This window comes from Nothobranchius furzeri, chromosome 11, assembly GCF_043380555.1.
Source record: "Nothobranchius furzeri strain GRZ-AD chromosome 11, NfurGRZ-RIMD1, whole genome shotgun sequence".
Taxonomy (NCBI): Eukaryota; Metazoa; Chordata; class Actinopteri; order Cyprinodontiformes; family Nothobranchiidae; genus Nothobranchius; species Nothobranchius furzeri.
In genome coordinates, this window is record NC_091751.1 from 1,645,188 (window position 1) to 1,669,353 (window position 24,166).

Sequence of the window (24,166 nt, forward strand, 5' to 3'; positions counted from 1 at the left end):
TTCTGATGAAGCCAACAGGACCACATCATCTGCAAATAGCAGAGAGCTGATCCTCAGGCCACCAAAACGGATGCCCTCCACACCTTGGCTGCTCCTAGAAATCCTGTCCATAAAGGTTATGAACAGAATCGGTGACAAAGGGCAGCCTTGGCCGAGTCCAACTCTCACTGGGAACGAACCCGACTTACTGTTAGCAATGTTGACCAAGCTCTGACACCGGTCATACAGGGACCTAACAACCCGTATCAGAGGGCCTGGTACCCCATACTCCTGGAGTACCCCCCACAGGGCCCCACAGGACCCCCGAGGGACGCGGTCAAACGCCTTCTCCAAATCCACAAAACACATGTAGACTGGTTGGGCAAATTCCCACGCACCCTCCAGGACCCACCTAGGGGTATAGAGCTGGCCCAGTGTTCCACGGCCAGGACCAAAACCACATTTATAATAATAAATAATCATTAGAATAATTTTTCAGTGAACAACACCTTTTAAAACCTTACGTGTTGCTTTAAACTCAGCTTGGCTGTATTTAAGCCCTCCTGAGGGGGATTGTTTGCAGCAAGAACGAGAACAACACAAACATCTGGATCCAGTGGTCACCCACACAGGCAGAAACAACATCATATCAGCAGTAAAAATGGCGGCAACAGCTAGTTTAGAATGAAAAACTCATTTTTGCTCTTATATTTCAGGCTTTTTGGATCCTGAAAAGAAGCTTTTCTCCCATCGAATCCTTTCCAGAGATGAGTGCATCGACCCGTACTCCAAGACAGGGAATCTTAGGTGAGAGCTGTCGGATCGGCACTTTCAGCACGGTCCTTCTGGACTTTAGTATGTTTGTTTTTATGTTGGAGCAAATCAAACTCGGCCTTATCGACTTGTTCTTTTAGGTTTTACAGCCACAGCTGAAGGTTTTGGGAACAACACAAATAAAAAAAACAAATCAAACTGTGCCAAAATTTGTGTTACTTTAAAAACGTTTGGCCATGACTGTAAAACAATGGCTGCAGTTGTTGGAACGTCGTGATATTTATTCTTTGTAGCCGTTTTGCGACAGATGGTATTCTTTTGTTTTCGTCTCATTGGACAGCGGTCAGACACGCCAGCATCCCTCACTTCTCCGGCACTAAAGCGTTTCCGTGACAAAAGCTTTGTTTTTGTCCTTTTGCCACGTGTAGAAACCTTTTCCCCTGTGGAGACTCAATGGTCTGCATTATCGACGACCGAGAGGATGTTTGGAAGTTTGCCCCAAACCTCATCACTGTGAAGAAGTACACTTATTTCCAGGGAACCGGAGACATAAACGCACCACCGGGATCACGGGAAGCTCAGATCACCAGGAGAGGTACGTCCCACCTCTTTCCTTTGTGTTGTCCAACATTGAATGGTTAATTATGTGAAAAGCTGAGATGAGACATGAAAATAGCATCAGATTATATCAGCATGAATGCTATTGTTGAACTTCATAAACTCCTAAAAAACACAATCGCATCATTCTGTCAGTGGCCTCTGAAGACGACTCCTTCCTGTTTCGCCGCTCCGGCTCTAACCCGATTCTGAAGCACATTTAGTGAGTTTAGATGCACAACTCGTTACCAAGGCAGCATGCCTGCTGCTTTCCTGGGCTAGTGTGTTTCATCTATCTGTGCACGTCCACTCTGGAAAACCTGAGACTGGGCTTTCAGAACCGACTCTTTGTTTTGTAATTGCTATGCTTTGCAACAGTTGAGTTTATTTAATAGTTATGACTGGTTACCAGGGATTTCTAAAGACACCTCAGCATTTTCTTCTGATTAATAGCAAACTGCTCAAGCGAGCTTCGCCTGCTCGGATTATTTTACTGCCCTGTCCTGTCCGTTCAGCCCAGACACTCCCAGCTATTCAGTAGACTACTTTGAACAAGCAAAACTTTATTTATTAATTCATTTATTTTTTTAGTCTGAGTTGTTGACAGGTCTTCTCCTCACATATTTCATGCTCAAGCAGAGTCTCTAACTGTGGAGTGACTCGATGTACCCAGAGGAATCTGACTCGCCTTAGAGAAATGTTTCGCTCCAAGTAGTGTTGCCGACCAGGGCGAAGTGGGAGCATCACTTACTCGGCTAAAGTCAGTGCAGCCTGTGACGTGCACGAACCAGGGTCAAGGTGTAGGAGGGTTGTTACCAGGAGGGGTTTAACCGTAAGGAATCAGACCTTCCAGAAGATGCAAGGCAGTACCATCCGATGAGAGCATGTGGTTCTGCCACTGAACCAGCTGGGTAGCAAGTTCAAGATGGCATCAGATGGATATTTTGCAGCAGGGGTGTGTATGGGCAAGCATGTGGTGATGAGATATATATCACAATACAGGGTAGATGATACGATATGTTGCAATACTAAAATTGTTAAGACTAAATTTAATTGGAAAAATCGAGTCAGACGCCAAAAACTTTGTAAAATCTGCCGCCACCTTAGCCTGGCCTGCCAGACTCCTCGTTTAATTCTGCTCAGAGAAAGAGTCTGGTAACTCACAGGCAGAGGGGCGGGACTAGCCAGCTAGAAAATAACCAATCAGAAAAAAGACGGAAATGCCGACTGTAACATGCAACGCTGCAGTTTTTTTTAGCTGTAGTCAAAGATGGCGTCTGGCGACAGCGCAAACATCTTTCTTAGAAGAAATGCTTTTAGCGCTTCTACTTGTTGTGGTTTTAAAGACGTGTCCAAGTCCGAGGAAAGAGCCGCAGCGAACTCCGCTTCAGACGCCATGTTTATGACAAACTCAGCGTTGTGGTGTGTGACGTACGCTACTCAGCGCTGATTGGCTCGGTTAGACTTCTCAGGGGGCGGGGCTATTTGAATAGGAGCGTTCCCAGACTCTTTCTCTGTGCAGAATTAAGCAGAGGAGTCTGGCAGGCCAGGCTACTGCCACCTAGCAGTCGCAGTTTGAATTGCACAACACAATAGAAAACCAGTAATTCTCAAAATAAAAAACAAAGTACACGTCGATTCAGTATCATAACACAAAATATTGGGATATTTCAGTGTGTTTTCTTACATCGCTCTTGTGCAGATACTTCTGAGTTTGTAGCCGAGCATCTCGTAACCGTAAGTGTTACGGAGTTTCCTTGTCTTGTCCCAGCAGGAGGACCCTCAAGTCGACCGGCAGAAAACACAGAACAAGTAGGCACAGATGAGCAAAATAACGGTCTCAGGAAAAAAGCAAAGGACCTCAGTGTTTCAGGAAAGGAAGAGCCTGTAGTACCTCAGTCTTCTCAGGCAGAAGCAGCCAATGAAAGGACACAAGATGATGTGGGACAAGGTCATGGGTCAGAAACGGGTCAGAAAGGGGCAGAGTCTGGAGCGGACTCGAAGGAAACTCAGGTGGGTGACAAAATAAAAAGTAGGGAAGATAACGGTAACGGGACAGCAGCATCACAGGAGGGCGAGAACTCGTCATCTGCTCATCGCGAGGGCAATAATTTAGATTTTGACCTTTCTAGTGACAGCGACAATGACTCCGTTACAGGAAAGCCTCCCTCATCAGACAGTAGTAGTGAGGCGAGGCTATCCCAGACAAAGAAATCTGGGGAGGAAAGAGAAAGACGGCAGCCCTCTGATGGGGACGGGACGAAGGAGGCGGACAGTAAAGATTCTTGTGAAGTAGAAAACAGTTGTGATGTTGTAGAACCTTCAGGCGTGGTCCTGCCCGACCCAGAGCTTGGGAATGGATGTTTAGACAGGAGAGAACCAGAGACCGAATCCCAGAATAGTGAACAGTCTGGGGTAACTGTGGGAGAGGAGCTGCTTGACCAGAGCATGGAGGAGGAGGAAGAGGAAGCTGATAATGATGAGGACGATCACCTCATCCACCTAGAGGAAGTGTTGGAGCGGATCCACACAGAGTACTACAGCCGCTACGGGGCCTACCAAAGGGAAAACTCTTCTGAAATGCCAGACATTCGTAAGATTGTTCCTGAGCTGAAGGGCAAGACACTGGAAGGCACAAGAGTGGTGTTCAGTGGTTTGTACCCTACCAACTACCCAATGGAGCGGACACGGGAGTACTACCACGCCAAAGCCCTGGGGGCCAAGATCTGCAAACACCTGGTTCTTAACGCTGAAGACCCAAGCCGGACGACCCATCTTGTTGCAGCGAGAGCAGGTTTGTAGACATCTACTCCTGATCTACCATCACTTCCATGGCTCACCCATTTCACCAAGATAATTGCACCAAATGAGAATTTTTCTGACCGAAATTGCAATTTAATTTCTATTCCCAGTTTTTGTCGACCCAAAGCTTCAGCTCAAAATTCACGATGTACATTAGCAAACACGAGCGATCACATCAAACATTAGACGTCACTGCTGTAATGCAGGGATAAAATCTGTAGCTAAGAACTGGACATTTTTCTGGGCTTCCTGAAGTTTAAGCTAAGTTAAAGTCCCGTTAGTGGTCACACACTGATGTGTGCGTGAAATGTGTTCTCCGCGTTTGACCCATCCCCCGACGGAGCGGTGAGCTGCTGACACAGCCGCGCTCGGGAACCGTTCGGTGGTTTAAGTCCCAATCCAACCCCTTAAAGTCTCTTTCCGGAGCGTGTCTCTTATCCAATGGCACCATCTAGTGGCCGACAAGCATATCACACAAATATGGGCCATTCCCATCTGTACCGGGTCGGCCCGGGCCGGGTAGCGTAGGTTGTTTACATATCTGGGTGGCCTGGTATTGTTCCGGGCCAACCAAGGCTCATTCTCAGCCCTCTTCTCGAGGGGGTCTGCTTCAGGCCGACCAGGGCCAACACACCCACTGCTGACAGCAAATTCACACCTTCCATTAGAGCAAGCCTCTGATTGGTGGGTAGAATCAGCCCACATGGGCTTAAGGCAAGGATGTGTGGAATCAACCGGGCCAGGCTGGGGCAGACTGGGGCTACCCGGCCCGGGCCGACCCGGTACAGATGGGAATGGCCCAATAGTCTCTCGCGCCTGGTCCTCTTAAGTTCGCCACATTGTCAGCTGAAGCGACGGGCTCCCCTGCCTATACTCGCTGCTTCTACCGTAAAGCATTTAGGACCTGCAGAGAACCCCGGATGGGTAAAATAGTAGCCACAACAGATCCTGGGTCAGTCAGGAGCTGCAACACAGACAAAATGGTAGCTTTGATGATCACATTGCCTTAAATCGCAATTTCGATCAGAAACCGCTAGATGGTTCAGTCCTAATCTTTACTGCATCAGTGCACGTCGTTGTTAGCTTGTTGTGTTGTTGTTTAGTCGTTGCTGTTCTGCTTGCTTCGTGGTTTTGTTGCTTTTGAAACAAAGAAACCAGCAATAGTGGCACCTTTGCTACAGCAGCAGGATCTCATTGGTGATTTACTCAGGCTTAGGGTCAGGCTTAGGGTCAGGCTTAGGGTCAGGCTTAGGGTCAGGCTTAGAGTCAGGCTTAGGGTCAGGCTTAGGGTCAGGCTTAGGGTCAGGCTTAGGGTCAGGCTTAGGGTCAGGCTTAGAGTCAGGCTTAGAGTCAGGCTTAGGGTCAGGCTTAGAGTCAGGCTTAGGGTCAGGCTTAGGGTCAGGCTTAGGGTCAGGCAGCGCAGCTACAAATAAACTACTGGTAGCGTCGCAGCTGTCTCAGGTTAGATGGGTACGAGTCACTAAGGCAGGAAGTGAGTTGCACGCCCTCCTGCAGGCGAGTAGCCGAAAATCCAAACGCACATCTCGAATCTCATCACTGAGTTTGAAATAGATTTTTTTCCTCAGATCTTTTACTCTTTAGTTTGAGATGCTCAGTTTAACCGTGACTTGCTGTGTTCATGTTTCTCTTCCTAGAAAACTAAATCTAACTCTTAGTTTAAAGTGGAATGTCTTAACATCTTCCCGGTCTCCTTCACGTCGCTATTAAGGAACAGAGAAAGTTCGACAGGCTCAAGGCTGCAAGCACCTGCATGTCGTCAGCCCGGACTGGCTGTGGAGTTGTCTGGAGCGCTGGGAGAGGGTGGAGGAGCAGCTGTATCCTCTGAAGGAAGACTACTCAAGGACACCACGGTATGGGATTGAGGCACTTCAAACATCTCAACCAATGTACTTTCAAGTTGTTTCAGATTGCACTTTCAACCTCTCTGTTCAAAAGGAGCAACAGCCCCGCAGCCTTTCCGGACGCTCAGGGCTCCGTGCATCAACCACTTTTCCACCCAGCTCTCGTCCACCCCAAACCTCCTCCTGCTCCTCCAGAGGTGCGGACGTATGACTCTGTGACGGGAAAGCTCATCCGGAGTGGTCCTCAGTTGTCCCCCTACCTGCAGTCCTCATTTTCTGATTCTCGAGATCTGTCCGCACTCAGGTACTGCATTATCTTTCAGATCGAGGATGTACCATGAAGAATCTGGAGAGACGATATATGTATGTTGCTATATTATCACTTAAATAGTCTCCTACAGCTGCCTCCTGCATTAGCTTCTGAGAGAGAATAGATGGTGAAGTGCAGGGATTTGAAATCTACGTCCCTCAACATTCATCACGACGGGGAAGGCTGTTGTTAGTTTAGCGTCTAGGAAACGGCACAGAACGTCTCAGCTAGTAGAAGCTAACCAATAGCATTACCAACTCCACCACGTGGCAAAACTCCTCCAGACCTGCATAATTTGTGGAGATAAAACATCGGTGTTGCAGAACAAACTGAGTCAGTGGTAGAGTCACATTGCTGTTATCCAATCAGAGGTGAGATGTCCATGTCAGGAAATAAGACTCCAAATCCTGTCGCCTGAAGCTCAGCTCTGATCTGGCTTCTAGTTCCTAAAACAAGTGCACCAGAGCTTTTTTTCTCCAGATTGTGACTTGAGGCGTTCATTCCCACCAGAGACCACTAGAATTATATTACAAATATGAGTAAAGTTAATCTTTAAAAGCCAGATGATATTCAACAAGATTGAGTTGAGTAGGAAAACTCAGAGCAGACGTGTCCGAAACACACCCAGTGTTATTCTGTTGTTATTTATGGTAAAAACTGCTGCCACCTAGCGGTCGGAGCTTGAATTGCAACGTGCAAAAGAAATCTAGTTTGCATGAGAACTCTCAGTAAAAACATGGATACACTGGTTTTAAATATCGATTCAGTATCGTGACAAGACAGCCATATAAATGCAATGACCAGTCAAATACAGTGAAAGTCTAAGTCAGGGTCATTGAAGCAGCTAAAAGAGATGTAATGTGTTTTGTCACTCAGCTTACCACGCAGTCAGTTTGCTGTCCTCCGTAACAAACCATCCATAACAGCAGAGCCAGACGTTTGTTTGTGAGCACTGGAAACCACCGGGGAATGTTGGTGCATGCAGACACGGTGGCATCTACAGGTCAGGCCTATCAGCGAGTCACCTGTCAGTCTGTGTGACTTCAAGTCATACCGACTTGGTAAAACATGAAATTAAGCAGCACTGGCCTGGGGGAAGGGAAAGCCAGATGTTAAAGTCCGAGCTAAATGTTGCTGCTGAGTATTGATTGGAGAATTGCTCAGAAGATGGTTTCATCTCTGCAGTCGTGTCCCCCGAGCCTCGTTTTCTCTTTAGACTGCCTTTAAACTAAAACACCATCCTGTACTGTACTATATAAATGACTCCCAAAAGAAATGCATGGGTTCTTCTCATGACCGCTGAGGAATGACGAAGTTAAACAACCACCTTCTCTTGTGCGGAGTGATGGCCTACGGTGGTTATTTATGGTCTACAGCTCCTACAGGAGGATCTGAAGTCATGCTGCACACCCTTTCATCTTCATTTTGACTCTTGACACGCAACAGTGGTCAAACTTGACTCTTTATTGTTCATATTTCATAAATAGAAAATGGGATGCAGCTGTTCTATTAGTCCTGCGTTAGTCGTTTCAGATGTTTGTCGTCTGGTCCTCACCATGCTTTAAATAAATGTTCAGCATGCCTTCTTTTCTTTTTAACCTCCTGGGATGAAAGCTTTTATTTGGTGTGCAGTTTTAATTTCTCCTCTTTAAACGGGATGGAAAATAAAACGTAGAGTGCATTTCATACTTCAGGTCTGAAGGGGGACATAGACGCACATTTTGTGATGCCGTGTGGTTCTCTACTGCCTCCATAAACACTCCAGATGGGGAAAAAAACTCATTTTTTAATGCCAGTGTTTGATTTTAAGAATTAACTCATTAAAATGAGCCATTCCAAAAAGTTCCCATTTGTGATGTCACAGCCAGGGAAAGTAGCACAGAACACGGGTCACCTCGCCAGGCTGGAGGAGCAGCGACTCTATCCTGAGCCCCTCCCGGGTGTCAGAGCGTCTCCACTTATAGCGGCCTGAACGTGGACTAGGTGGGCGTGGCCAGCTCCAGCTTGTTTTCTTAAAGTGACAGAGTCCTGAAAGGACTCATTATGAAACTGAAACTGTTAAGAAAAAAAATGCTGAAATGGCTTTATGTAAGAGGGATTTAGAGCAAACAACTTCAAACATATGTTTTGTATCGGCCATAGAACTGTTAAAGGTTAAGAAGAACAGCATTAATGTCTCCCTGGGTTTATTTGAGCTGACGCGTGATATTTCAGGTGAAAACTTGGCCTGTTTTCTTTATAGATCAGAGGCATGGTTGAGTTTTCAGAGAGCCGGAGACACTTGAATAAAAAAACATGGTCTAAGGAAAGTAGAGGAACAGTCTCTTCTCATTTGCGTATGCATCGCCTGCGCCCTTGGGCCGCTGCGTTTCCCACCACCCGTCTTCCGCCTTAACCTCGGCTCCATGCTGCAGCGGTTCGTTCTGTTCTGTTTCAAAAGGAGTTCTGCTCTCTGGCCGCTCTGTAGAGTCACTGAGACACAAGGCCACAAGAGTCAGAAGAAGCAGATTCGTTCATTGGCTGATATGTTGCTTTATTCAGTTCAATGTAGTCCAGCTGCTCAGAGAGGTGTGTATGCTAAAATTGTTGCATTCATAGATCAAACCACATCTTTTGTCTTTTTAGAGGAAAGGCTCAAAAAGAGGGGGCAGGATCCGGCAGAGATGACGAGCAGCCGTGTTGCTCTCGCCGTAAACGACAGCAGAGCATGTCGGAAACCATGCCTCTCTACACGCTCTGCAAGGAGGACCTAGAAAGCATGGACAAAGAGGTAAGGGCCGAGGACACACCAGCCAAGAGTAGGAAGTACAACTCACCCTCACAGGAATAAGAATGCATGATATTTATAAATGAATCAAAGCTTGGATAGTCACAAAAAGGGAAAAGCCGACATGTTAGACGGTAGTTGTCATCAGCCTGAGGTTCTGCAGCAGGAAAACTAACAGCCAAGCGGGAAACATGGACGCCGTTAACTGGACTCCGAGGTCAGACTGGGTAGCTGGAACAAAACCCAGTGAGTGTGGTTGTTAAATAACAGCGTAGACTTCACAAAGACCACAAACCACAGCGCTGCTTAAACCAGCGCTTTTCTACAGAAATGACCAAAGTGGAGATGTGTGTTGACCTCACGCAGAACAACCATGGAGATGTGTGTTGACCTCACGCATAACAACCATGGAGATGTGTGTTGACCTCACGCAGAACAACCATGGAGATGTGTGTTGACCTCACGCAGAACAACCATGGAGATGTGTGTTGACCTCACGCAGAACAACCATGGAGATGTGTGTTGACCTCACGCAGAACAACCATGGAGATGTGTGTTGACCTCACGCAGAACAACCATGGAGATGTGTGTTGACCTCACGCAGAACAACCATGGAGATGTGTGTTGACCTCACGCAGAACAACCATGGAGATGTGTGTTGACCTCACGCAGAACAACCATGGAGATGTGTGTTGACCTCACGCAGAACAACCATGGAGATGTGTGTTGACCTCACGCAGAACAACCACACCATCGCTACCAACTCACAAACTAGAGACTCACCGAAAAATGAGAAGACCTTTTTATCCTCGTTTCTTTAGCTTTAAAAACTCAACGTCAGTCCAAATCAATTTTAAATTCTTAGGATTTCTTTTCACCACTTCAGACACTAAATAAACCATCATCTTACAATTACTGGAATTATTTCTACAAACTTTCACCCTGTTGTGTGTTTAGACAATAGCGCAGAACCTATTATCAAACAATAGATTTTCAAATGAAATCAGCTTCTGAGGGCTTTTCCTTTTTCCTTGCTATTAATAATAATAATAATAATAATAATAATAATAATAATAATGTATTTTTGCTGTTGCAACAACCAGAATGTTCCACAGAAAACATTTACTGTACTTTCCATCTTCTCCCTGTGAGAGGAACCCGCGCCATAAAACGAGGCATGAACTGATGTTTTTCTGTTGTGTTTTATTGATTTGTACAATTTTCAATAAATGTTTGTCTTATTATTCCCCATTTTAGTTTGGGTGTGGGTAAAAAAATGCAAAGAGGCAAAAAGGAAGTAGAAACAAATTAACTTGATAAGTAAGGAGAGAGTCGCACGCTCGTCGCCGCGATGCCCGAGCCGCAATGCCCAGAGCCGCCATGCCCAGAGCCGCGATACCCAGAGCCGCGATGCCCAGAGCTGCGATGCCCAGAGCCGCGATGCCCAGAGCCGCGATGCCCAGAGCCGTGATGCCCAGAGCCGTGATGCCCAGAGCCGTGATGCCCATCGCCGCCATGCCCAGAGCCGCCATGCCCAGAGCCGCGATACCCAGAGCCGCGATGCCCAGAGCCGCGATGCCCATCGCCGCCATGCCCAGAGCCGCGATGCCCAGAGCCGCGATGCCCATCGCCGCCATGCCCAGAGCCGCCATGTCCAGAGCCGCGATGCCCAGAGCCGCGATGCCCATTGCCGCCATGCTCATCGCCGCCATGCCCAGAGCCGCCATGTCCAGAGCCGCGATGCCCAGAGCCGCGATGCCCATCGCCGCCATGCCCAGAGCCGCGATGCCCATCGCCGCCATGCCCATCGCCGCCATGCCCAGAGCCGCCATGTCCAGAGCCGCGATGCCCAGAGCCGCGATGCCCATCGCCGCCATGCCCAGAGCCGCGATGCCCAGAGCCGCCATGCCCATCGCCGCCATGCCCAGAGCCGCCATGCCCAGAGCCGCGATGCCCGAGCCGTTTTCACTCGCTCACAGAGTGGAAAGACACGCCTTCTCTTTTTACTCGTTTGTAACTTCCTCTCTGGTATCTTGCTGAGATGCTGAGTGTGTGCACAGAACGCATGCTGGAGGTTTTAAACAGCTCGGTGCAAGCGAGCAACAAACTTTCAAAACAATAACAAATGCATTAATGCACAACAATGTTAATTATTGGATGTTTTAACGTCATAACAACACATGAACTTTGCAGCCCCGATACTAATGTGTGGCTGCTACGTGGTTTATTCCTAATGTCGGCAGTGTCAACACTTGTCCCATGAATGGCGATAATGAGCTAGCTTGATTATTGTTCATTCAAAGGAAAATCTATTTTTAGTCACCCTCTGATGTGAATAATAACATATTGTCTTTTTTTGTGTATATTTGTTGTATTTAGTGCAAGAAGTTCTTCTTTTTAAATGGTGGCACGTATTGTTGTTTTGATGACTTCAAGATGAAACCACGACCTGCCTTTAAAGTGACAGTGTGTATTTTTCCTGGCGATAGGGGGCAGTGTATACCTAAATCATTGCAAGCAAGCAGTATTTTTGTGTTGGAGTAAGATCTTACCAACGGGTGCCCATTAGGGTCAAAAAGCCATGAGGAGTGCAAGCTTTGGCAAAATAACGAGCACATCCGACTCCCTTTTGTCACTGGCAGCAAGTGAAGAGGTAAATGTGTAAAACAACGTTTAAGAAAGATGAAAGTTTTGTATCCGTTTGTTACAAATCAGTAAAAGCATTTTGTCCTCATGGGCTCCCATAGAAGGAAACACGGCATCTAATATGGCTTCGCCCCGAGGCTTAGACCCGCTCCCGTGTATTTTAGATCAGATTTTTAGGGTTTTATGTTATGAAGCTGCCAATATTTTGAAACAACTGGGCATCATTTGATTCTTTTTCAACACCATTTTGATGGATATTTGCACAAGTGAATGATAAAAACCACATTGTCTCTTTAAGGTTTGGGTTTTATGGTCTCGTGTTGGCGCGGATGCTTGATGTGCTCATTCAGAGGGATTTCTTTTATCCTGCGGTGATAAGAATAAGGTTGTCCTTTAGGTGCCTGGTGAAAAGTCCTATATACATCTGTAGTTGAATCTAAATTTCATTGATGAACTTTTGATTGTCGGATATGAAAGAGAAATGATTCAAATGTTCACTTTCATTATGCAGTTCATGCTCTGCCGCTATTAAATGCTACAGATTTCAGATTTTGCCTCTGGCCCTTTGTTCTGGTCTTTATGTCCACCCACAGCCCACACATGCCCGTCTACTTTCTGCATGATTTTGCTTTGCGAGGCAGGTGAAGTGATTACTAATGTCTCAGCACCTCCCGCTTAGATAATGCTCTTTAATTGAGTCTGAAATCTGCTAATGCTTCAGTGGAGAGAAATGGCCACAGCAGACCCTTGAGATGTGCCAAGAACCTCTCAGAAAGTGATTAGTCTACAGAAAAGTGCTTTGTGGCTTGTTCGTTGTGTTGGAATGGGGATCATGGGGATTCATTTAGTCACCAAAGCATCATTTTTTGTATAAAAGCTCCACTGGTGGTGGTCAGTGTGTAAGGACTGAAGAGTAGTGGCGGTGCTGTTTCAGAGGGTGTGTACCTCATCATCACTGAGCAGGATGCAGTCATGTGGTTCGAGCGTTATGCAATCTAGTGATTTGAATCTTCATAAATAAAATGAGTTTCAACAATCTGGTTCAGAATGAATTGGATCTTTCCAACATGTTGCAAACATCTAGCCTGGTAAAAATGTAGTCCGGCCACGAGCCGTTGCAACCACCCAGTAGTGGGGCGGAGTCTACGGTTGTCTTTTAAACGGTCTCTGCTCGTAATTGGACAGCATTACGACCAATCAGAGCAACAACCATTCAGCACAGACCAATGTAACGTATTCATCTCCACGGAAGTCAGTCAACAAGGCAGTCCACCGTACACTGTCGAAGAGTATTCAAGTACTGATATCTGCTCATGTCGCTTGTAGGCCTTTCCCAATGCCGTTACTCAGCGTGACTCAGGAGGGTGCAGTTCAGTCTGGCTGCCTTTTCCTTTAGTTATACATTTTTGTGTCCTGTCCGGCTGTAAAGTAATCATTGATGTCTGAGTGTCGAAGACCAGCTTTACAGTTTTATTCTCACAGGTGGAGCTATCATGCCCCGCCTGACATCAAAACGTTATTAGAAATGTTTTTGGTTGTTATGAATCCCAACGGACACAGAAATGAAAGAGAAAGGGAGGAGAGGAAGAGGAAGAGGTGGGGGGATAAAGTTCATAAAATAAACAATAAAGGACGTACAAGAGCCCGCTTCTACAACTACAGAAAGAGAGAGAGAAAAGGGGACACATAAAAAACAACAAACCAAAATGTCACGGCACCAACAGCATGAGGATATCTACCAGTAACATAATTCATGATGCATTTAGGATCAACCACAGCCTTGGGTGATGTGTCAAAAGCACCCAAGTCCATACTTGTGAGAGCACCATGAGAGCATGTGTGTGTATGTAAGGTTTCTCTATAGGAACGTCCGATAGTGAGTGAGGGGCCACAGATCTGCTCACAGAGACCCGCGGAAGATGGAGATCTAATTCAATTCAACTCAAAGATACTTTATTAATCCCAGAGGGAGATGAGGCCGGCTTTTCCAACAGCGTGGTTCGGTATGTAGCCGCTACTTTCCATCTACTTTTCAGTCCCTGCTCTGTTGTTCACGCTGCCCTGGGCTGGCATCGCGACTGTCGGCCGTTGATTGGCTAGGGGGTGGAGTCACTGGTTGCTCCAGAGCTTTCTGTCTGCTGCCTTGCTGCCTGCAGTCTTTTCCTGCTTCAGACTAAAAGCCATAAAACTGAGCAGAATGTTCAACATCAGCACCGTTTTTGTGCAGTGTTGTGTTTCACATGGTTCACCTTATGCTACTTTTGTCTTGATTAAAGACAACCGCCCCCAGGCGCTAACGGGGGGACGCTCCCACTTTTTGTCACGGAGCTGGCGGGGAGAATCAACTACTCTGAGCTGTGCTAAGTGCAATGTGGCTGAAAATGACCCAAAAGTGTGTTTTTGGCTGAAATACACCGCCAGGTGAACCCTGTTTTCGTTTCATCCCTCATTTGGCAACTTGCTCTTTGCTTTATACAAACAGTACATTCGTACTCAGAGCTGCATCTTTTTGCTAGCGTTGGTCTGAATGTAGGCTAGCAAACACGAGGAGTTGAAACAATAAACGAGCATCTTTTTATAAACGTTATGCTTGAATGTTGCAGATCAGCCCTGCATTAAAATGACCTCGGAGTTAAACTGATTTAATTACCCACAGATCATGATGATTAGTTGTGCTTTTCACTATGATTACCGGCTTTGGTTGCAGAACAGCCTGCAGGGTTATTACCCCCCAATTAAATTCTGGAGTGAAGTAACTTTATAGCTGAAGCCTGACAGCTGCTGTGCCGTTTATTCTGGTGTTCCACTCTTTTTTAATGATCTACTTATTTTTTAAGCAAATTAACTGTGTCTTCCAGACAAATGTGACAATCTGAACCTCTACATGAGCTGTCTTTGAAGGTCTTTTTGGTCTGTCCTTCCTAACTGACTTGGGTACCAACAGGACACTCGTTACTTGTAGTTTATGTTTGTTTATTCATTTAGCAGACGCTGTTATCCAAAGCGACTTACAAAATTGTGAGTTGCTCTCTTAGATATAATAAGAAAAAGATTACATGAGCACTTCTTAACTTTAATTTAGCTAATTAGCTCCTACAGTAATTGCAACCATTCCAGCTAAATTCGTCCTTTAAATACTGCAGCATGTGTTACTTTACTCGGTGGATGTCGAGACGGCTACAGCTGCAAGCAAATGGCAAACGGGAGTTACCAGGAGTGAGTCTGTGCAGCTGGTGTGAGAAGTATGTCTGCATCCCAAAATACTACATTTCAGTACTTTATAATCAATAATGAATATGTGACACCATGCAGATGGGTCACATGTTGACTAGATTAAGAGTTGATGTCACTGGCTGGCCATCCAACTGTAAATAAAGGCTTTTTATTTGTCTCAGCAGGTTAAAAAATGCAGAATTACTTAAAAATGTATTTGAGGTCATTTTGTTTTTTACATTTTAAAAATAAAGGACTTTTCTTTTCACATTTCATGCATCAGTTATCACGGCAGCATGGACCTTCCATTCGTTTTCAGTATTGATCAAAGACCACCCTTTTGCTTATTTGGCGTTATGGTAGTTGACGACTGAGTTGGCTAATGAGGTGGGCTAATGCCCACATTGGGCAGTGTTCCAAAACAGCAGATGCATTTGTTGTGTAGAAGTGACATTTAGAGTGCTAGAACATAAAGCTGACTGGGGCTCCTATTGAGTGGGGATGATTTATTGATATTTTTGCCTTATGAATTTGTTTGCTTGTCCTTTCCCCCCGAAGTTCATATTGATGTTTTGGAAGCTTAAAAAATAGATGATAAACTCCCAGGCTCTTGGTTTGTTATTGTAATCTAAGTTTTGTCATTTAGCTTTTAACGTGTTGGGTTTTTGGGAGCCAGGAGAAATTAAATAGATATTCATGTAAATTTTCTATGACTATTGTTTTGTTTCTAATTCAAAAGTTAGACGCATTTAAAATTCATGCGGTGCAGCTCATGTCTCATCATGGATGCTTAAAGGTGCAATATGTAAGATTGAAGTAAAAAGGACATCCTTTGGTCAAATTTGGTTACTGCAGTCTTTTTCTAAGCAAAAATGTACGTTCTCACTACCGTTCAATGACCTTATGGCTGTTGCTAGTTACAGATCAGCACCAGAAGATTGGAGATCAGGGGTGTCAAACTCACACGGGGCCGAAAATAAAATCTCGAACGAAGTCGCGGGCCAAACTTAATATTTTTTGAAAAAGTGACGGCAAATTTGCACGTTTTCTTTATCAACATGTATGCAATTTTGAACCTTTAAATTTGGAAACAAACATATTTCTGCATTAACACTGAATGTGGAATAACCAAATGACACACGAGCAAGTCAGTTTTAAATAAAAGGCATCAGTGGTATTCATTACTTGTGGTATAATCAGCATTTTCATAATCTGTTCAGGATTTATGTTTTCTTGTTTATTCATTTTTCTTATGTTTTATTCTCCTTTTTTCTCCTGTAATACGTGTCATCGCTGCTGTGACGTCTAGCTTTCCCCACGGAGGAACAATAAAGGGATTTTCTATTCTATTCATCTATCTGCAGCCTTTCCACTTCCTGTTTACTGTAGGTTAAATCTTTTCTCACGGGCCAACAACAAAATAAAATATCATTTTATCTTAAATGAAAATGCAACATCTCACCTGTTAACTTTCATGTTTTGGAGCAGAAAAAGAGCATCAAACCAACATATTTAAAGCTCAGTTTGCTCCACTGGTTTACTGTGATGCTCACCTGTTCCAGCCAGATACCTGCATCATGGGGCTGATCTGAGCTGAGGAGGAGACTCCTGTTGTTTTGTTCATCTTCATCATAATAACGACAACATTAGATGACAACAGGTGCTCACATAGGTTTGTGCTGATGAACATGTCTGAGCAGCTTGACCACGTTGTTGTGTGTCGGGGAGGAAAAATGACAACCACAGCAGCCTCAGAGTCGTGCTGGTTTGAGCGTGTCGCTGTTCGCTGGAGTTATATCAGCTCTGTCTGGATGTTAGTTGGAAAACTTTCTCTTTCAGCAGTGAACACATTACTGAGCGGCTAGAATCTCCGTTTCTGGGCTTCAACGTCAGAAAACAGCTGACTGAACTCGGCGCTGAGTGAGAGGAGTGTAGTTTGTCCGAGACAGCCGAGCTGCAGACTCCGGCAGCAGGCGCTGGAAAAAACACAAAGGAGGGGGCGCGTCGGCTCCGCGCTGACGCCGCAAAGCATCATGGGAATTGTAATATTTGCGGTAAAATCAGCCAGCGGGCCAGTTTTAATATATTTTTGATATTTATCTCGCGGGCCACATCCGCGGGCCTTGTGTCTGACACATTTTTTTCTAGATGAAAGCGAAGACGAGTCATATACAGTAAGTGGATATAAGTAAGTAGATAAATACATTTTCACATCTAGTGTTAGGGTTATATGGATGCACAATATCTGGAGATGCTCCAAGAAGTGTGGGGTGAAGTCTCACCCAAAAATTGAAAAAGGACAGCCTAGGATATTTTGTCAGCTTGGCTGTAATGCTGTTAAATGTGGGTGTTATGGGTTGGGCATTTTAAGAGGTCTGCTGAAGTGCTTTTGAAACAGGCCATTCAATGAACTATCACATGATAATTATTGGCACTTTTCAGCCATAGAGGTTGCTTGTCCAAAATTCAGCAGTACTCATTTTTGGCACTGAGCTTCATTGGGTTAAATACATCTTTTCAAGGCTAGAAATGCCTAGATAGGGAAGCTGTCTGCAATAGTAGCTCTTCCACAGGAGCCTCTCTTTATTTAGAAATTGTGTGGTCTGGTCCATACACCCCTTACCAAATCCCTGTTCAAGCTTTGTACTTTGACAAAAGAAATGACGTTTTTGTAGATGAAGTCTTTTGTAGACGGTGTATTTAAAAGTCACGTTCCTTAGACTTTCTTAGCTGAAGGGCAGTATTTGACATTTTTAAACACTAGATCTTCAGGGGCGCACAAAAAGAGTCATTTAATTGGCTCTACATGCCCGAGTCAGGTAGACTACCTCTTATTTAAATGTCACCAGTGGTTACATGGTGCTATGTCAGTGACCTGTAGTAACATGCAGAATAACAGCAGTGTACCAACTGTGTGACCTTTCTTTGAAAATGCTGTTTCCGTGCTAGCTATTTGCTGACTGGGATGGACTGAATGTCTTTTTGTCAGTGGCTTTTAATAACATCTTGATGCACCATGTGGGCTGCTAGACCTTTGCTACAAGGTACCGGTCTGCGTTCGACTATTTTTATAAAAATCCTGCAATAACTGTCCTCTCCCGCAGTCAGTTATCACTCCTGCATGGTCCCGCAGTACATGCATCCAGTTTCCCCTCAGTTGCATTAATGGATGATTTGAAAAAAGAGTTGTGTTACGATCAAATACACTTATTTTATGGATTATTGCCAAAGAGCAAGCTTTTCCACAAGTCAATCTTTTCTTTACTTTTCTACTCTTCAGTCTTACTTTTATTACCAACCTCAGCTGTACTCCAAATCTGACCAGCAAGCTCAGGACTTGCGGTCTATTTCTTGTCACCTGCTTCCACCAATAACAGTCTTACAACCACTAGCATCCATGAGATTTGCTTTGGTTCTCATGGATCTCATGAGACCGCAGACCAAATGCAGGGCTCTGTTGCCAGCTTCAACTAAACTCTCCATCCTACAACAATCTTAGGACCTCTTTTCATACTGTGTTTTTGTCCGTAATCATTTTTTGTTCTTTCCTTACACAGTTTTGTAAAAGTTACAAATAACTTATACAAAACTGTGTAAGAAAAGAAGTAAAAAAAAAAAAAAAGAATCTTAGGACCTGCATTGTAAGCCACCCATTCCTACCTGCATCAACTTTACAACCACCCTCTAGTGCAAGATTTACATTGGAACACCAGCCGTGTAGCATAGGCAAACTGATGATATTTATTTGTTATGACCAGGAAGATGTAATATTCTATATAAATGTAAAATATTAACCTGCTAGGTTAATACTACCAACTAAACCAGATTAACCTTCTGAAAAATGTAAATTAAAAGTTATTCTACCCATTGGGTTGATCTGCGGTTGTGAGGCCGGTTGGATGTACTGCCATATTCTCTGAAACGCCTTTGGAGATGGCTTATGGTGGAGAAATGAACATTCAATGCACGAGCAACAGATCTGGTTGACATTCCTGCTGTCAGCATGCCAATTGCACGCTCCCTCAATGCTTGTTGCATCTGTGGCATTTTGCTGTGAGACAAAACTGCACATTCCAGGGTGGCCTTTTATTGTGGGCAGTATAAGGTACACCTGTGCACTACTCGTGATGTCCGATCAGCATCTTGATGTGGCACACCTGTGAGGTGGGATGGATTATCTCAGCAAAGCACAGGTGCTCACTATCACACATTTAGACTGATTTGTGAACAATGTTTGAGAGAAATGGTGATATTGTGTATTTGGAATGAATTTTAGATCTTTAAGTCCATCTCATGAAAAATCGGAGCAGAAACAAAGGTGTTGCGTTTATATTTTTGTTGAGTGTAGATTTTATGTAGTTTAACATCCTTTACTAAAAACGAAGACAATATGGTGTTTTATTGCCAAATTACAGTTAGAAAGAAAAAAACGTAGGCCGTAAGACACAAGAATGTATAACAAAACTGCTAAACACTTTCCAAAACGTAAGTGTAAAAGGAAAGGTGAACCGTTTTATAGCAATAGACTGCTGTAGTCATGTCATGAGAGGTGTTTGACCTTTAGATCACCGGACCAACTAAACCAGATTAACCTTCCGAAAAATGTAAATTAAAAGTTATTCTACCCATTGGGTTGATCTGCGGTTGTGAAGCCGGTTGGATGTACTGCCATATTCTCTGAAACGCCTTTGGAGATGGCTTATGGTGGAGAAATGAACATTCAATGCACAAGCAACAGATCTGGTTGACATTCCTGCTGTCACCATGCCAATTGCACGCTCCCTCAATGCTTGTGGCATCTGTGGCATTTTGCTGTGAGACAAAACTGCACATTCCAGGGTGGCCTTTTATTGTGGGCAGTATAAGGTACACCTGTGCACTACTCATGATGTCCGATCAGCATCTTGATGTGGCACACCTGTGAGGTGGGATGGATTATCTCAGCAAAGCACAGGTGCTCACTATCACACATTTAGACTGATTTGTGAACAATGTTTGAAAGAAATGGTGATATTGTGTATTTGGAATGAATTTTAGATCTTTAAGTCCATCTCATGAAAAATCGGATCAGAAACAAAGGTGTTGCGTTTATATTTTTGTCGAGTGTAGATTTTATGTAGTTTAACATCCTTTACTAAAAACGAAGACTATATGGTGTTTTATTGCCAAATTACAGTTAGAAAGAAAAAAACGTAGGCCGTAAGACACAAGAATGTATAACAAAACTGCTAAACACTTTCCAAAACGTAAGTGTAAAAGGAAAGGTGAACCGGTTTATAGCAATAGACTGCTGTAGTCATGTCATGAGAGGTGTTTGACCTTTAGATCACCGGACCAACTAAACCAGATTAACCTTCTGAAAAATGTAAATTAAAAGTTATTCTACCCATTGGGTTGATCTGCGGTTGTGAAGCCGGTTGGATGTACTGCCATATTCTCTGAAACGCCTTTGGAGATGGCTTATGGTGGAGAAATGAACATTCAATGCACAAGCAACAGATCTGGTTGACATTCCTGCTGTCACCATGCCAATTGCACGCTCCCTCAATGCTTGTGGCATCTGTGGCATTTTGCTGTGAGACAAAACTGCACATTCCAGGGTGGCCTTTTATTGTGGGCAGTATAAGGTACACCTGTGCACTACTCATGATGTCCGATCAGCATCTTGATGTGGCACACCTGTGAGGTGGGATGGATTATCTCAGCAAAGCACAGGTGCTCACTATCACACATTTAGACTGATTTGTGAACAATGTTTGAAAGAAATGGTCATATTGAGTATTTGGAATGAATTTTAGATCTTTAAGTCCATCTCATGAAAAATCGGAGCAGAAACAAAGGTGTTGCGTTTATATTTTTGTTGAGTGTAGATTTTATGTAGTTTAACATCCTTTACTAAAAACGAAGACAATATGGTGTTTTATTGCCAAATTACAGTTAGAAAGAAAAAAACGTAGGCCGTAAGACACAAGAATGTATAACAAAACTGCTAAACACTTTCCAAAACGTAAGTGTAAAAGGAAAGGTGAACCGGTTTATAGCAATAGACTGCTGTAGTCATGTCATGAGAGGTGTTTGACCTTTAGATCACCGGACCAACTAAACCAGATTAACCTTCTGAAAAATGTAAATTAACAGTTATTCTACCCATTGGGTTGATCTACGTTCTCTGCCTGTACCATCGAAGTCAGTGCCCAAGGTTGAATACAAATTTATGCTCCAAATAAAACTGAACAAACTTAGGTCATTTTTTAAAGGTTTGCTGATTTTTTATGACCTCTATTTATCAGGTGCAGTTTTAAAAAAGTTTACCGGAAAGAGTTTAGGTTACGTGAGCTAACAGTAAATGGTAAATGGCAGCTGTACAGAGTGAGGTGTGAACTCAGGAGTCGTCGTGACGTGTCTGAAGACATCAGGACCCTCAGAGACATGGCTCATAGGATGTTTAGCACAGTCATCAGTCAGTATTCTCAGCTTTGTCTCTGTCTGCCTGCAGGTATTGATTTTTTGCAACCCTGGTGAAATATAGCCCTGAGAAGTTACTGGGATGGAAGACTTTCTGCAGGACTTTGCAGTATTTAAAGACTTGCTCATCATCTCCCTCTCGTATTACATTCCAAAACTGCACTCCGTTGTTCTTTCCTGTTTGGAAGCGTATTTTGTTCTTCTGGCTCAACTTTAAAATTGTCAGTTTATTTGATATTGTGCCAGTAAAGTTTTAACCAGCCTCCAGATGCTGCTGGAGTCACTGTTTAACCTCACCCTGGCCTATATTCATGTTCAAATGCAGCCGTTTAATTAGTTTTCTCACAACTTAAGACCCTTCCACTAGGGTACTTCAGCCTGATGTCCGTGTTGTATTTACGTTTGTCGTTTAATAGTGTCGAGTTTCAGGATGCAAAGACTTTATTAAAAGAGGCTGAAGAGCTGTTCTATAAGAAAAACAAACAGTGAGGGTTAAAACTCAACCATAGTAGTGATAAAGCCACACTTCTAAGTGCTTTTTGTTATCGTCTTAATGGTTTCATTACTAAGTTGAAATGATCCTTAAGGTGTGCTTTCCAACTCTCTGAAAAAAGGATTTAGAGTGCTTCTGAAAAGCTTCCACACTCTATTGAATAATAGTTTATTAAATCCCAAAGGTAAATTATTCTGGTGCAGAATGGATGGATAGAAAATTTAATGAAGTAAAAGTTATGTAGTGTTGGTAACTCCTATCACATCATATTTCAGGGGCTAAAATAACTCTCTTAGTCAGTCCAGCTTCACTTTTACGGTTCTGGCTGCAGTGTTTGTGTCCCTATGTGGTGTGAAACCTGGGTGGACAGGTGTTGGACTTACAAACCTGCAGGTGTATAAAGTATATAAGTAAAAAGCGTAGCATCTAAACCTCATGCAACAAAACATTTCAAAGGCACCCTCAGTTGTAGAACTTATGGCTACAGCCATTGTTGCTGTGTTTTAGAAAGAAAAGCAAAGCTGCAGACATGCAATGCTCCTTACATCCTAACGTTTTATATACTCTCTTGATGGGTATGTTGGTAGAAACGTTGCATTCTTTCATCTTCTCTGACCTACATATGGAATTGACTGAACAAGTAATGTGAAAAAGACGTTATACGAGTTCTTCTCCAAAATAAAACACAAGCACTCTTGCAGCGTCTTCAAACACAGATGTTTTGGGAGGTTAGAAGCAGAAACCCCTAGTTTGTTCTACGCTGCATCAAATGACCTAGCGCTGTCACAACTGTCTGATTATGCTGTCAGGTCTGATTTATGCACAATCTATAGAATAAGGCTTGTGAGGTTTCAGAGACAAATACACTTCCTACACCCAAACTATACTCTGTTAAAAGCAGTATTTAATGGAACGGACAACCTCCAACTACCTGGGACGTTTCTAGCCTTTAGAGGTAGAATGAGTAAGAATTTTACAGTGAACTAATCACAAGACAGTCTAATGTCTCAATCATATTAGAAGTAGGGATGCCAGCGATACGATACCAATGCCAGTATCGGTATCGGTAAAATTTGACCGATACCAGGAACCGATACCAATGCAGTTGCTTGAAAATGGCTTCACTGTAACTTGTCATTTCTGTTCACCTAATATTTTAGTTTTGTGATGATTTCCATTCATATATTTTACTTTTAATGTACCTCACAGTCTTTTCCTGTTGAAAGCAGAGAAGAAAATAAAATCTGTATTCCAAATCATTACCTTTTTTGTATGGTAGAAGTATCGGTATTGGTAATCGGTATCGGCGAGTACACAGATCCAAGTATCGGTATCGTATCGATTTGGGAAAAAGTGGTATCGTTGCATCCCTAATTAGAAGGAAGGTTACATTGACACAGATTTCTTTTTCAGTTGTCAGTTTTACTCCTTTGAAAACAAGCCCCCACAATGCGGGACAGAAATTGAATTAAATGTGGAAGTGAAATAAACCGCAGTTCCACCCTCATCCACTAGGGGCTGGTGTCAGAAGCGAGCAAATCCTCATTGACTCCCATGTTAAAAATACCAATTTCACAGCAGAAATAAACATGTTTACAGCCTGGTACCAGAACATGTTTTAGGTTTAAATGATCTAGTTTACACTCATGACAACTCTGAGGGGGTGAATTTTTTTCTCACTCTTCTGTTTAAGTGTATTAAAAGCCTAAAATTCTGTATAATTAATGAGCATCAGACCCACGTGACCACAGAGCTAGCTCCGTGGAAAGGCCTCAGTAGAGCCTCGGTCTGGCCTGGAAACTGCTCCGGATTTTGAGTCTCTGTGTGCTAGGGTTGTCACGGTATGAAAATGTAACCTCACGGTTATTGTGACCAAAATTATCACGGTTTTCGGTATTATCGCGGTATTTTTTAAACGGTGTTGCATATGTTCAGAAAGCATTGATAGTCCTGTTCTACACAAACTGAAATAGTTCTGAAAAGGTTTAACAGTGTTTATTAAACCTAAAATAACACAAAGCCTTAGCAAAAGTGCAACTTTTCACAAGTAAAGGAACAAATAGCTTATTTTTCTGGAACGTGTTACAGTAGTCAGTGCAGGTTTAAATTATACAAATCCAAACATTCAAAACATAAACAATATGTAAACAAATCAAAGAAACACCACTTGTTTTCTCAAATACTTGTTTTCTTCATTATCAAAATGAAAATCTAAAACTCCATTCCACACTTGACTTGAGCGCTGTACAAGTCAACCT

General features: G+C 43.6%; 1 protein-coding gene across 3 annotated transcripts in view; it reads left to right on the forward strand.

Annotated features, from left to right (window-relative positions):
* ctdp1 (CTD (carboxy-terminal domain, RNA polymerase II, polypeptide A) phosphatase, subunit 1) overlaps positions 1-24,166 on the forward strand; it is a 111,448-nt gene that overhangs the window by 12,385 nt on the left and 74,897 nt on the right. For 2 of the 3 annotated variants that reach the window (XM_054734661.2, XM_054734663.2), the window contains exons 6-11: positions 696-786; positions 1,182-1,348; positions 3,122-4,144; positions 5,882-6,023; positions 6,109-6,318; positions 8,950-9,094. In XM_054734661.2, coding sequence (XP_054590636.2) covers positions 696-786; positions 1,182-1,348; positions 3,122-4,144; positions 5,882-6,023; positions 6,109-6,318; positions 8,950-9,094 — 1,778 coding nt within the window. The remainder of the gene's footprint in view (positions 1-695; positions 787-1,181; positions 1,349-3,121; positions 4,145-5,881; positions 6,024-6,108; positions 6,319-8,949; positions 9,095-24,166) is intronic. The other variant, XM_054734662.2, reaches the window with a different exon arrangement.